This window comes from Carcharhinus amblyrhynchos, chromosome 5 (genome assembly GCF_965287045.1).
Source record: "Carcharhinus amblyrhynchos chromosome 5, sCarAmb.v2.hapA, whole genome shotgun sequence".
In the NCBI taxonomy this organism is placed as follows: Eukaryota; Metazoa; Chordata; class Chondrichthyes; order Carcharhiniformes; family Carcharhinidae; genus Carcharhinus; species Carcharhinus amblyrhynchos.
In genome coordinates this window covers 124,122,107-124,135,648 of record NC_137328.1, presented here as the reverse complement: position 1 = coordinate 124,135,648, position 13,542 = coordinate 124,122,107, and the positions used below count along the sequence as shown (strand labels likewise).

Sequence of the window (13,542 nt, the reverse complement as noted above, 5' to 3'; positions counted from 1 at the left end):
TCCCTTATATAGAGCAGCCTTGTGGGGGAGCCTGGCATGTTGAGGCTATCATTGTGGAGAGTGGCAGCAGAGGGGGAATGGGAGAGAAATAGCAGGAGGAGCTGGCCAGCAGGCAGCCCCCGCTCTACTCTTCAGTCTAGTTGCTGTTTGCTGCCCCGGTGCCCGGGCTCCGCCGCCGCCGCCGCTGAGAGATGTCTCCCGGGAGCTCAGTCTGCTGCTGGCCGCTCCCCCCGCGGCCGATGTTGCTTCTCCTCGCCTGCTGCCTGCACCCTCTGAGCGGTGAGTAGCAGCCACTCTGTCCGCCTCCCGCAGCTAGGGAGCTGTCCGCTGCCCCTGGTGCTGAAACTCGCCAGCTCCCTCCCTTCCCTCTCACCCTGCCCGCCTCTGCTCAGGAATGTCAAGCTTAGGATTTATTCCAGCTGTACCCACAAATACTTTATTCACTGTGCACTGTATGTTTGCGTTAGCAATCCCTCTCTCAATGTTTTTTTAACCCCCATCCATCCCTTTGTCCATCATCCACCCTCTCCTCTCTCAATCCAACCCACCCTCTCTCCCACACTCCATCCATCCCCTCTCACACTCCCTGTCTTCTTTCTCGCACTCACTCTCTCCCACTCTCGATCTACCTTTTCCCACTCTCTCTCTTCTCTCTACTCTTTCTCAAATTCATTATCCCCTTCTCCCCCACATTCTCTCTCTCCTCTCCACACTTTCTTTCCTCTTCCACATTCTCTCTTTCCTCTCTCCCACACTTTATTTCCTCTCTCCCACATTTTCTCTCCTCCTTACATACTTTCTGTCTTCTCCCACATTCTCTCTCTCCTCCCCACACTGCTTCTCCTCTCCCACATTTTCTCTGTTTCTCTCACACTTTCTTTCCTCTCTCCCACATTCTCTCTCCTCCTCACACACTTTCTCTCTTCTCCCACATTCTCTCTCTCCACCCCACACTTCCCCTCCTCTCCCACATTCTCTCTCTTTCCTCTCTCTCACACTTTCTTTCCTCTCTCCCACATTCTCTGTCTCCACCCCACACTTTCTCTCTTCTCCCACATTCTATCTCTTTCCTCTCTCCCACATTCTCACACTCCTCCTCACACACTTTCTCACTTCTGCCACATTCTCCCTCTCCTTCCCACTCACTTTCTCTCCTTTCCAGCACTCATTCTCTCCTCTCCATACTCCCCATACTCCTACATTCTCTCTCTTCTTTCTCCCACTCTTTCCCTTCTCTCCCACATTCTCTTTGTTCTTCACACTCTTTCCTCTTCCATATTCTCTTTCTCTTCTCTCTCACACTCTCTTCTCCTCAATCCCACATTTTCTCCCTCCTTCCCACACACTTTCTTTCCCTCTCTCCCACATTCTCTCTCTCTCTCTCCTCTCCCACACACTTTCGCTCCTCTCCCACACTTCTTCTCCAATGTCAGGATCCCGGTTCATCCCCTCACTTTAGTTTTGTAATTGCTTGAGTTTGAGAATGAGTAGGATTGATGTTTAATCTGGCCTGTAACTTTACTGTGTTGGTGTTTTCTCTTTATGATTATTGTTCAGGTTGTATATGAGATGTAACCTTAACAGCCAGTGTCACTGTGAGTCACTGTGAGTCAAGTCACAATCATACCAGTTGTATTTACAAGGATATTTAATTGCTTGAATTTATGAGTTTTAACTGGTGGTGTTGATATTCCTGGAGGATCACTCCTCACTGCCTGACAATGCATCAATCTTGTGAATATGTATTGAAAATACCCCCAAACCCAGCATTCTGAGGATATATTTGGCACATTTTACAGTAGAATTTGGTCTTGGGTGAACAACCTCTGTTCATTCATTCACTTCATTTTCTGTTCCCACTTCACTAATTATCTGACTCTCTCATCTTCAATATCCTCATCTCTTTTCCTCTCCCTCTGCCTGCCTCTCCTCTCTTTCTCATTTCATCTCCTCCCTGTTTGATTATATTCATTTATTTTGGTGTGTTTTGCTCTTTTCTTGAACAGTCTATAGAATTTCAGGTTTTCTCTTTTTGCTTCTATTTCTGTCTCTATCTATATTTTTCTCTTCTACAGTCGCTTTGTCTCTATCTCTCACTCTATCTTTTATCTCTGTTCCAATATCTCTCTGTCTGCATCAATCCCTCACTATCTGTCTATTTCTGTACCTTTGTCTCCATCTGCTTCCAAACCTCTGTTCCTAATTCACTCTGTTGCTATCCTTATCCCTATTTCTATCTCTCTCTCTCCTATTTTGTTCTTTGCATTTGATTTCAATCGGATGATTTTCTCACTTGCCTGTGACTGCCCGCTCTCTACCTCCATCCCTGTTTCCATCTACCCAGGTGTTCTTTCTCTGTCAGTGTCTATTGTTTGTTTCCCTCCATCTTTCACAGCCTGCCTTCCCTGCTGTGTGTTGCATGTTTGTAAAGAAGGTACGGTTATTGAGGAAGAACATGTTGGATTGTGTGTGCGGAATAATCAGAGATCCCAGAGCTAGAATTGTTCGCCTCCCAACATGCGACTGGTTTCATGAGGTGTGCAATTCTCCCTCTTTCTTTATCTCCATCAATAATCAGCAAATAAATCAGCAAAAGATTTAATAGCTTCTTCTTATGATGTTCCTCAGCCTTTGTCACACTGCCCTTGAAGTGTACAGGTATACACTCCTGTAGTGATGCCGCTGAGGCAGGAATAGAATTTCCATGCAAGTCTTTGTATATTTGATCTCTGCCAATCTTTACATTGCCAATCATCTTCTCAATTTCCAGCCAGTTTCTTCTCTCTCTGTCTGTATAGTCGCCTGTCAGATAACACTTTGCTCCTGATATTCTCTCTCTCTCTGCCTAACCGTGTCTGTTATGATCCTCCTCCTGTGTGTTTTTACAATATGGACATTTCCTCTGATCCCTCTCTTTGTTTTTTGCTGACATCTCAAACTGGTCTGTCTCAGGGTTTGAATCAATGTCTTCTTCAAACTCTCTCTCTCCAATGCACATTCTCCTCACTCATTTTCTCTATTTTTCTTATCCGCCAGCATTTACACCATGAACAATACATATAATTTCTATCATTCTTTTCACATAAATGATTTATTTTCACTGTCTTTGTTTTTGATTTCAAAAAGGGACAAGTTTCTTGTTCCTAATGATTTCTCCAATTCTGAAAAATTAGTCTATTCTATTTGATAATTCTCTCCTGTTGCTGCTGATTCAATATTTCTATCTCTCTGTCTATTGGTTTTATTTTGCCTATTTTTCTCTTGTTCAGTAACTGTGCTGTGTCTGTGTCTCCGTACTCTCTTATTCTCTCTCTTACCTTGCTCTATCTGCCAGTCTCCCTCTCTCTCTTTCTCTCTCTGTTTTTCTGCTGTGTCGCCAGTTTTTTTCTCTCTCTTTCACTTTCTGCTTTTCTACTCTATTTGCCAGAGCCAGTCTCTGTCTCTCTTATTTTCACACTCTCTGTTTCTTTGCTGTATCTGCCAGTCTCTCTCTCTCTTTCACTGTCTCTTTCACTCTCTCTCTCTTTCTGCTGAGTCGCCAGTCTCTTTCTCTCTCTTTCAATCTCTATCTGCTAGTCTCTCTCTCTCTCTTTCACTCTCCCTGTTTCTATTCTTTTATTTGCCAGTTTCTCTCTCTCTCTCTTTCTATTCTTTTATCTGCTGGTTTCTCTTCCTATTTCTGAGTACTCTCCTTTCTATTTTCATTAGTGTGTGATTATCTTAGCTGTGCCTCGTCTCTTGTTTGGGACAACGTTGTTAATGTAAACAGTGTCAAGTCAGGTGTCTAAGGCAAGGATGAAAGAAGTCCTGGATAACTGTACATTGCTGTGTTATTACAAGTGCCAGAAGGATGGAACTGGTTTATCTGTGAGCGGTGAGAATGTCCTCTCAGTTAGTTTCGCACAATTCTCTCTGTTTTACTGGTGATTTAATAATCCTTTTTGCTCTCTCTTTATTTCGTGGGCCAACCCTGAGAAACCAAAAATAGTTAAACGTGGCACTGGTAGAAGTGAAAGTTTTTTTTTAAAATGCTTCCTGTTTCCTTATTCCTCCAAGGCATTGCAGCACCTGCCCCCCCACCTCCCCCTGCCCTACCCCCTCTGCAATCCCACCCTCACCGCCTCTGTAAACTCCATCAGACCACAAGCCTGCACTCCTCCGATCCCCACTCCCAATTTACTTTATTCCATCAAAGGCCATAATGTCTAGGCCTGAAGCTCTGAAATTCTCCCCTGAAACCTCCACCTTCTCTCTACTTTGATCGTATTTCCTGACCATAGAATCTCTACAGTGCAGATGGAGGCCATTCAGTCCATCGAGTCTGCACTGCCTCACCAAAACAGTATCTTACCCAGCTCCCCTCCCCGTAACCCCGCACATTTTCCATGGCCAACCCACCTAACCCGCACATCTTTGAACTGTGGGAGGAAACACAGAACACCCAGAAGAAACCCACGCAGACACGGGGAGAATGTGCAAACTTCACACAGGCAGTGACCCAAGCCGGGAATTGAACCTAGGTCGGTGACACTGTGAGGCAGCAGTGCTAACCACTGTGCCACAGTGCCGCTCTCACTCCACCTTATGGAGTAGGGTTGTATAAAATGGTTACCGCTGCAGAAGGAGGCCATTTGGCCCTTTGTGTTTGTGCCGGCTCTCTGCAAGGGAAATATTGTTAATTCTATTTAACTCTATAGTCCCCCTTGCCATACAAATCCTTTTTGTTCAGATAATGGTCCAATTCCTTTTTCAAAGCTGGAGTAGAAGCTGCTTCTTCCTCACTCTCAGTGTCTCCCAAACACTTGCTGCATAAAAAAGATTTCCCTCATGTTGTCCTACTTACCTTCAATCTGTGTCCTGGGGTTGACCAATGGAAAGAGTTTCTACCCATTCACGCTGACTGGACCTGTCACCATTTTGACCACTTCTATCAAATCTCTCCTCAAATCTCTCCTCTCTGGGGAGTTTCCCCAATTTATCCATATTAATAAAGTCCCCCACCCCTAGAACCATATGTTCCCCATCACTATGTTAACCTCTCCTGAGGAGTGCCTCAGAATGCTTTACTCTATTAAAGGTGATGCACAAGTCTTTGTTTTTAGAGAGTAGAGGTTGACAGGTTGGGATATGGAGCTTCATAAATCTTGTGTTACATGTGACGAGGTACCTTGAGGCATGACGACAATCTTCAATCACAGTATACACTGACATTGCCACATTTGGCTGTTGGATCTCTGTCTATGGTCAATCTGCCCTGCCTTGTTCAGGACTGCAGAGAGTGGGGCATGTGTGGACCTCAATCCAGGGGATCAGAATCACTCAGTCCCAATTCACACTAACCTTCTTTTTGAATCATTCATGGGGCAGGGGAATCGCTGGCTGGCCAGCATTTATTGTCCATCCCTAGTGGCCCTTGGAGGGCAGTTGAGAGTCAACCACATTGCTGTGGGCCTGGAGTCACATGTAGGCCAGACCGGGTAAGGACAGCAGAGTTCCTTCCCTTATGGGCATTAGTGAACCAGATGGGTTTTTCCGACAATTGACAATGGTTTCATGGCCATCAGTAGATCCTTAATTCCAGATGTTTTTTATTGAAATCAAATTTCACCAACTGCCATAGCAGGATTTGAACCCGGATTCCCCAGAACATTAGCTGATTTAATAGTCTAGTGATAGTAACACCATGGAGGCCATCACCTCCCCTATCCATAATTCTTTTCAATTGTTCTCATAGAATCATAGAATCCCTATAGCGCAGGAAGTCTGCATCGATCACAATTCTACCCAGGTCCTATTACTGAAACACCACATATTTACCCTGACACTAAGGTCAATTTAGCATGGCCAATCGACCTAACCCACACATCTCAGGATTGTGGGAGAAAGCTGAAGCACCTGGAAAAAACCCACACAGACATGGGGGGAGAACATGCAAACTGCACATAGACAGTGAGTGACCTGAGGCTGGAATTTAACCCGGCACCCTTGCGCTGGGAAGCAGTAGTGCTAACCACTGTGCTACCAAGCTGCCCCTCGGTATTGAGTGCTGGGTCTCTGACCTCGGTACTCTGGTCAGGGTTTCCACATGGTTTAGGAATGTAAATAAAACACAATACTTCCTTCGAGGCAGTCTTCCCTCACACTGCCGACAATCTACTTCCCAAAGAGCATCATTAATGAAAATAAAAATCTGCAAAAGTAATTTTCTTTGCAAACCCGACAGGGTATGATAGATTGGCAGAGGTGTGAGATTTCTATTTTCCCACAGCATCCATGCAGGTGAACTGTGAAGAAATTAATATTAAGTGACTGCGTTCTGACATCTGGGAATAGAGAGTATTAAAAGTGGAGCAGTGCTTCTTTCTAACTGACAATGAGGAATTGAGATTTGTCAATGGGTTGCACTGGTTTCTGAGTAAATTCGCAATGATTTATGAATGGGCTATGGAGATTTCGGAATGTGATTATTGTAATTTGTTGATGGTGCACTGTGTGTCATTACACTGTCCAATCAAAAAGTTCCATGCTGGAACAGCATGGGGTTAGATACAGAGTAAAGCTCCCTCTACACTGTCCCCCCATCAAACACTCCCAGCACAGGTACAGCACGGGGTTAGATACAGAGTAAAGCTCCCTCTACACTGTCCCCCCATCAAACACTCCCAGCACAGGTACAGCACGGGGTTAGATACAGAGTAAAGCTCCCTCTACACTGTCCCCCATCAAACACTCCCAGGACAGGTACAGCACGGGGTTAGATACAGAGTAAAGCTCCCTCTACACTGTCCCCCCATCAAACACTCCCAGGACAGGTACAGCACGGGGTTAGATACAGAGTAAAGCTCCCTCTACACTGTCCCCATCAAACACTCCCAGGACAGGTACAGCACAGGGTTAGATACAGAGTAAAGCTCCCTCTACACTGTCCCCCCATCAAACACTCCCAGGACAGGTACAGCACGGGGTTAGATACAGAGTAAAGCTCCCTCTACACTGTCCCCCCATCAAACACTCCCAGGACAGGTACGGCACGGGGTTAGATACAGAGTAAAGCTCCCTCTACACTGTCCCCCCATCAAACACTCCCAGGACAGGTACAGCACGGGGTTAGATACAGAGTAAAGCTCCCTCTACACTGTCCCCCCATCAAACACTCCCAGGACAGGTACAGCACGGGGTTAGATACAGAGTAAAGCTCCCTCTACACTGTCCCCCCATCAAACACTCCCAGGACAGGTACAGCACGGGGTTAGATACAGAGTAAAGCTCCCTCTATACACTGTCCCCCCATCAAACACTCCCAGGACAGGTACAGCACGGGGTTAGATACAGAGTAAAGCTCCCTCTATACACTGTCCCCCCATCAAACACTCCCAGGACAGGTACAGCACGGGGTTAGATACAGAGTAAAGCTCCCTCTACACTGTCCCCCATCAAACACTCCCAGGACAGGTACAGCACTAAGTTAGATACAGAGTAAAGCTCCCTCTACACTGTCCCCCATCAAACACTCCCAGGACAGGTACAGCACGGGGTTAGTTACAGAATAAAGCTCCCTCTACACTGTCTCCCATCAAACACTCCCAGGACAGGTACAGCATAGGGTTAGATACAGAGTAAAGCTCCTTGTACATTGTCCCCATCAAACACTCCCAGGACAGGTACAGCACAGGGTTAGATACAGAGTAAAGCTCCCTGTACACTGTCCCCCATCAAACACTCCCAGGACAGGTACAGCATGTGGTTAAATACAGAGTAAAGCTCCCTCTACACTGTCCCCATCAAACACTCCCAGGACAGGTACAGCACGGGGTTAGATACAGAGTAAAGCTCCCTCTACACTGTCCCCATCAAACACTCCCAGGACAGGTACAGCACAGGGTTAGATACAGAGTAAAACTCCCTCTACACTGTCCCCATCAAACACTCCCAGGACAGGTACAGCACGGGGTTAGATACAGAGTAAAGCTCCTTGTGCACTGTCATGCAACCATCCTGATGCAGAAAGTGACTATTTGACCCATTGTGTCCATACTAGCCCTTCTTACATTTGTGTATCAAATTCCATCTACAGATATTGTGTATTCTGCCAGCCTATCTCTGTCCAGTTACAAGCAATTTGTATCAGCCTTACCTGTTTACCATTTCCCTGAGTTTGATATGGTCAGCTAATTCTGAAATATTACTCTGTGTTTCGAGATCTAAGTCATCGATGTGATCCAGGCCGGCACCGATCCCTGGGGAAGCATAGAAGATAGGAGCAGGAGGCCATTTGGCCCTTTGAGCCTTGCCCTGCCATTCATCACGACCATGGCTGATTGTCCAACTCAATAGTCTAATCCTGCTTTCTCCCCATAACCTTTGATCCCATTCATTCCTAGTGCGATATCTAGGGTTGAAAACCCAACTGTCCACCTTGCTTCAGCCTGCCAAATGATCCCTGAATGCTCATTTAGCAGAGTGGTATTATCACTGGACTAGTGGTCCCGAGTTAATTCAGTCACAGGGATAGCTGGTCAGGAGTGAAGAATAGACCAGGGCACGAGGATATACCAAACTGCCTAAAACATGTCGGAGATGATTGAAGAGCACCAGCTTAGATTAGAGTTTAGAAGAGTGAGAGGAGATCTCACAGGAACTTATAAAATTCTAACAGGGTTAGACAGGATAGATTCAGAAAGAATGTTCCCAATGGAGAGGGAGTCCAGAACTAGTTTGAGGATAAGGGGTAAACTTTTTAGAAAAGTAAAGTTTACTTATTAGTCGCAAGTAGTTTTACATTAACATTGCAATGAAGTTACTGTGAAAATCCCCTCGTTGCCACACTCAAGTGCCTCTTCAGGTACACTGAGGGAGAAGTTAGCATGGTCAATGCACCTAATCAACACGTCTTTTGGACCGTGGGAGGAAACCGGAGCACCTGGAGGAAACCCACGCAGACACGGGGAGAACATGCAAACTCCGCACAGACAGTGTCCCAAGCCAGGAATTGGACCTGGGTCCCTGGCACTTCGAGGCAGCAGTGCTCACCACTGTGCCACCGTGCCACCCATGGTGAGGCGAGGAGAAATGTCTTCACCCAGAGGGTGGTGAATGTGTGGAATTCCCTACCACAGAATGTAGTTGAGGCCAAAATGCTGTCTGATTCCAAGAAGAAATTAGATGTAGCTCTTCGGGCTAAAGGGACCGAAGGATATCGGGAGGAAGCGGGGATCAGGATATTGAATTTGATAAATTTTGGGTGGCACGGTAGCACAGTGGTTAGCACTGCTGCTTCACAGCTCCAAGGGTCCTGGGTTTGATTCCCAGCTCGGGTCACTGTCTGTGTGTTTGCACGTTCTCCCCGTGTCTGCGTGGGTTTCCTCCAGGTGCTCCGGTTTCCTCCCACAGTCTAAAGATGCGCGGGTTAGGTTGATTGGCCATGCTAAGAAATTGCCCCTTAGTGTCCAGGGATGTGTAGGTTAGAGGGATTAGTGGGTATAATATGTAGGGATATGGGGGTAGGGCCTGGGTGGGATTATGTTTGGTACAGACTCAATGGGCCGAAGGGTCTCTTTCTGCACTGTAGGGTTTCTATGATCAGCCATGAACAAAGTAAAGGGCTGGATGATCTACTCCTGCTTCTAGCTTCTATGTTTCGATCTTCACTCAGAGCTAATCTTTACTTGTGTTGACGTAGTGAGGTAAAAGTGTAAACCTGTGTATGGACAGCTCTGGCAGCAAATGCAGCCTTTAATAATACAGAGAACAGGGCTGGATTTTCCCACCTTCCCGCAGTAGGTTTTTCAGCATTGGAGATGGTTTGCCATTGGCTGGCGGTGGGATCTTCCAGTGTTGCCATGGGCAGTGGGAATTCCCGCTGGGAATTTACCGCAGGGAGGAGTCCAGAACCTTGCACAGTAACCCTCAAGCGGGATCCAAGAGATGAGTTTAAATCCTTTGTTTTTCTTCTCTATTGCTGAAACCCAACACTTTGTTGACTTATTTATGACCTTATCAAAGTGCATCACAATTTTTAGTGATCTGTGAATCTGTTCCCACTGAGCTTGTTATTCCTTCAGCCCATTTAACATCTATTTTCCAAGCAGTATGTCATTATTCTTCACACCAAAATGTATTGCCTCACACTGCTCTATCCTTACTGTTCTTTTATGGGTTGAGGGTGTCGCTGTTATGGCCAATATCTGCTGCCCATCCCTAAGTGCCCTTTGAACCATAAATTGAATTGAAAAATCTGGAATTGAATCTGGGTCTCAGTGATAGTGACCACGGCAACTATCAATGATTGTTGTAAAACCCACCTGATTCACTAGTGTCCTTTAGGGAAGGAAATCTGCCGTCCTTACCTGGTCTGGCCTACATGTGACTTCAGACCCACAGCAATGTGGCTGACTTTTAACCGCCCTCTTAAATCATAGAATTCCTACCCACCCAGGCCCTATTCCCACAACCACCTATCCCCACAACCACCCTACTAGACCCCCCTGACACTAAAGGGCAATTTAGCATGGCCAATTAATCCAACCCACACATCTTTGGACTGTGGGAGGAAACCGGAGCACCCGGAGGAAACCCACGCAGACATGGGGAGAATGTGCAAACTCCACACAGACAGTGACCCAAAGCCGGAATTGAACCTGGCGCTGTGAGACAGCAGTGCTGTGGCACCATGCCTATCAAACCACTCAGTTCAAGGGCAATTAGGGATGAGCGCTAAATATTGACCGTGGGCGACACTCACATCCCACAGAAGAATAAATTAAAAATAAAATCACATTACAGGAGCAGAAACTTTCACCCCCCACCCCCTCCCCACCCCCCCACCCTGCCAACTCTGAACCAGATTTAAACACCAATCTCAGGATATTGAGGTTTTGTAGTCCTTATATTAACAGCCTGACTTTCATCTTGGAGAAATCAGTAACTAATTCAGTTACGTTGACTCACCCAGACCCCCTCAATCAGCGGAGTCTTTGAACCACGGCCTTCGCTGGGATGCAGAAAAACTCTGCTCCAGAACTCCAGCCTGCAAGGATGGAATGGGTGACAGCAAAGCCACACTCCATGTCAAAACACATTGACCTTGCAAAGACTCTGGGTAGACATCACTGTATCCAGGTGGATAGAAATGACCAACTTCACAAGCTTACGCCCAAGGATTCCTTGGGTGGAGAGGGATCCAATGGGATATGTGTGTACGCTTCCTGTCTACCATATTGAGGCCTCAAAAAGGCTTCTTAGGCCCCTGTCATCGCCCTATTTAAAAGCCCGATGTCCCAAGTCAAGCTTTGACTCTGGAATTTACATCACGTTTAAGATTTCAAAAGGACCATTAGCTGAAACTAAAAAAAAAACTGCAACAGGGGAAGCTGTCATTCAGGGGTGGCACTCTCTCTTGGACCAGAGCATTATAGGTTTGAATCCCACCCCAAAGACCTGAGTATAAAGATTCAGGCTGACATACCAGTGTAGTGCTGAGGGAGTGCAGCACTGCTGCCAGGTATGCCTCTGATGTGAGATGTGAGTAAACTCACGCCTGAGGTGGGACCATAGAATCATAGAACCCTACAGTGCAGAAAGAGGCCCTTCGGCCCATCGAGTCTGCACCGAACACAATCCCACCCAGGGCCCTCCCCCCATATCCCTACACATTATACCCACTAATCCCTTTAACCTACACATCCCATGACATGTGAAAGTCACAGAGCTACCTAAAAAATGAGAATAGGAGGTGTTTGAGGTTGTTGTTGTGCTTCATGTTGTTGCCCTTTATAAGGAGTATGGACAGGGTGGACAGGGAGCAGCTGTTCCCCTTAGTTGAAGTGTCATCTACGAGGGGGACACAAGTTTAAAAGTGAGGGGGGAGTTTTAGGGGGGGATTTGAGGAAAAACTTTTCCCCAGAAGGTGGTGACGGTCTGGAATGCGCTGCCTGGGAGGGTGGTGGAGGTGGGTTGTCTCACATCCTTTAAAAAGTACCTGGATGAGTACTTGACACGTCACAACATTCAAGGCCATGGGCCAAGTGCTGGCAACTGGGATTAGGTGGGCAGGTCAGGGACTTTCACGTGTCAGTACAGACTCGATGGGCCAAAGGGCCTCTCCTGCACTGTGGTAATCCGTGAACTGTGATTCAAAAGGGAACATGCACAATTGGAAGATTGCAAATAAATGAGGCAAAATAATGCAAGTTTATTTTTAAAATATAGAAGCTATAAAGACAAATTTGATCAATTCTGGGAAAAAAGAACTTTTCAAAGATTGGAGAAAACAATAGCTCAAAGGAGGAAAACAGAGTTAAGGAAACAATAAAGATTGCGTTGAAGTGGTGCTTGTGAAATTTCAAATAAGACAGATTGTGAATGAAGGCTGACCTGTGAACACAGTATGTTGTCACCCCCAGTGCAACAGGGCATTGTGTGGTACTGGAATGTTATAGATTAGAAAATCTATAAGGACTGTTGCTGTCAAAAGGGGATTTAGCTCTGAGTTTAATTAAGCCAACATATTTTAGCAAACGTTTTGAAAGTGCTGTCAACTGTGTAAAGGTGTTCTTGTGTTTTAAGTGCATTTCAGAATATATTTTAATAAATGTTTAACTTTATGATAAAATCATCGCAATTGGCCTGAGATTCACTGATAGCCTACTGGTATTACCGCTAGGCTATTAATCCAGAAACTCAGCTAATGTTCTGGGGGCCCGGGTTCGAATCCCACCACAGCAGATGGTGGAATTTGAATTCAATAAATAAAATTCTGGAATTAAGAATCTAATGATGACCATGAAACCATTGTCGGAAAAACCCATTTTGGTTCACTGATGTCCTTTAGGGAAGGAAATCTGCCGTCCTTACCCAGTCTGGCCCACATGTGACTCCAGCACCACAGCGATGTGGTTGGCTGTCAACTGTCCTCGGGCAACTAGGGATGGGCAATAAATGGAATGTAGGAGTAGGCCATTGTGCCCTTCACTCCTGCTCCACCATTCGATTAGATCATGGCTGGTCATCTCACTCAACAGCACTTTCCCATATCATCTTCAAGTCCCTTGATGTCATTAGTATGCAGAAATCTACTGATATCTGTCTCGAACAAGCTCAGTGACTGAGCTTTGTCCTTGTTAGAGAGTCTTAGTGGCCTTGCCAGTGGTGTCCACATCACAACAAAGAATTAAGATTCAAAGGAAGGTTCAAAAGAATCCTTGTGAATGTGGATGAGTGGTCAGGATTTGCAATATGATGCTTGATTCAGGGAATTCTTTATTTTTTATTCATTCATTGGATTTGGGCATCGCTGGCTGGCCAGCATTTATTGCCCATCCCTAGTTGCCTGAGGGCAGTTAAGAGTCAACCACATTGCTGTGGCTCTGGAGTCACATGTAGGCCAGACCGGGTAAGGACGGCAGATTTCTTCCCTAAAGGACATTATTTAATTTGATTTGATTTATTATTGTCACATGTATTAGCATACAGTGAAATTTTGTTTTTTTGCACACTATACAGACAAAACATACTGTTCATAGAGAAGGAAACGAGATAGTGCAG

At 45.8% G+C, this 13,542-nt stretch overlaps 1 protein-coding gene across 1 annotated transcript in view; it reads left to right on the top strand.

The window, feature by feature from the left end:
- The first annotated feature begins 204 nt into the window (after positions 1–204).
- tmem8b (transmembrane protein 8B) overlaps positions 205–13,542 on the top strand; it is a 143,559-nt gene continuing 130,221 nt past the window's right edge. Inside the window, exon 1 of the mRNA XM_080189520.1 lies at positions 205–279. Within this exon, the coding sequence (XP_080045646.1) occupies positions 240–279 (40 nt within the window). The 5' untranslated portion in view covers positions 205–239. The remainder of the gene's footprint in view (positions 280–13,542) is intronic.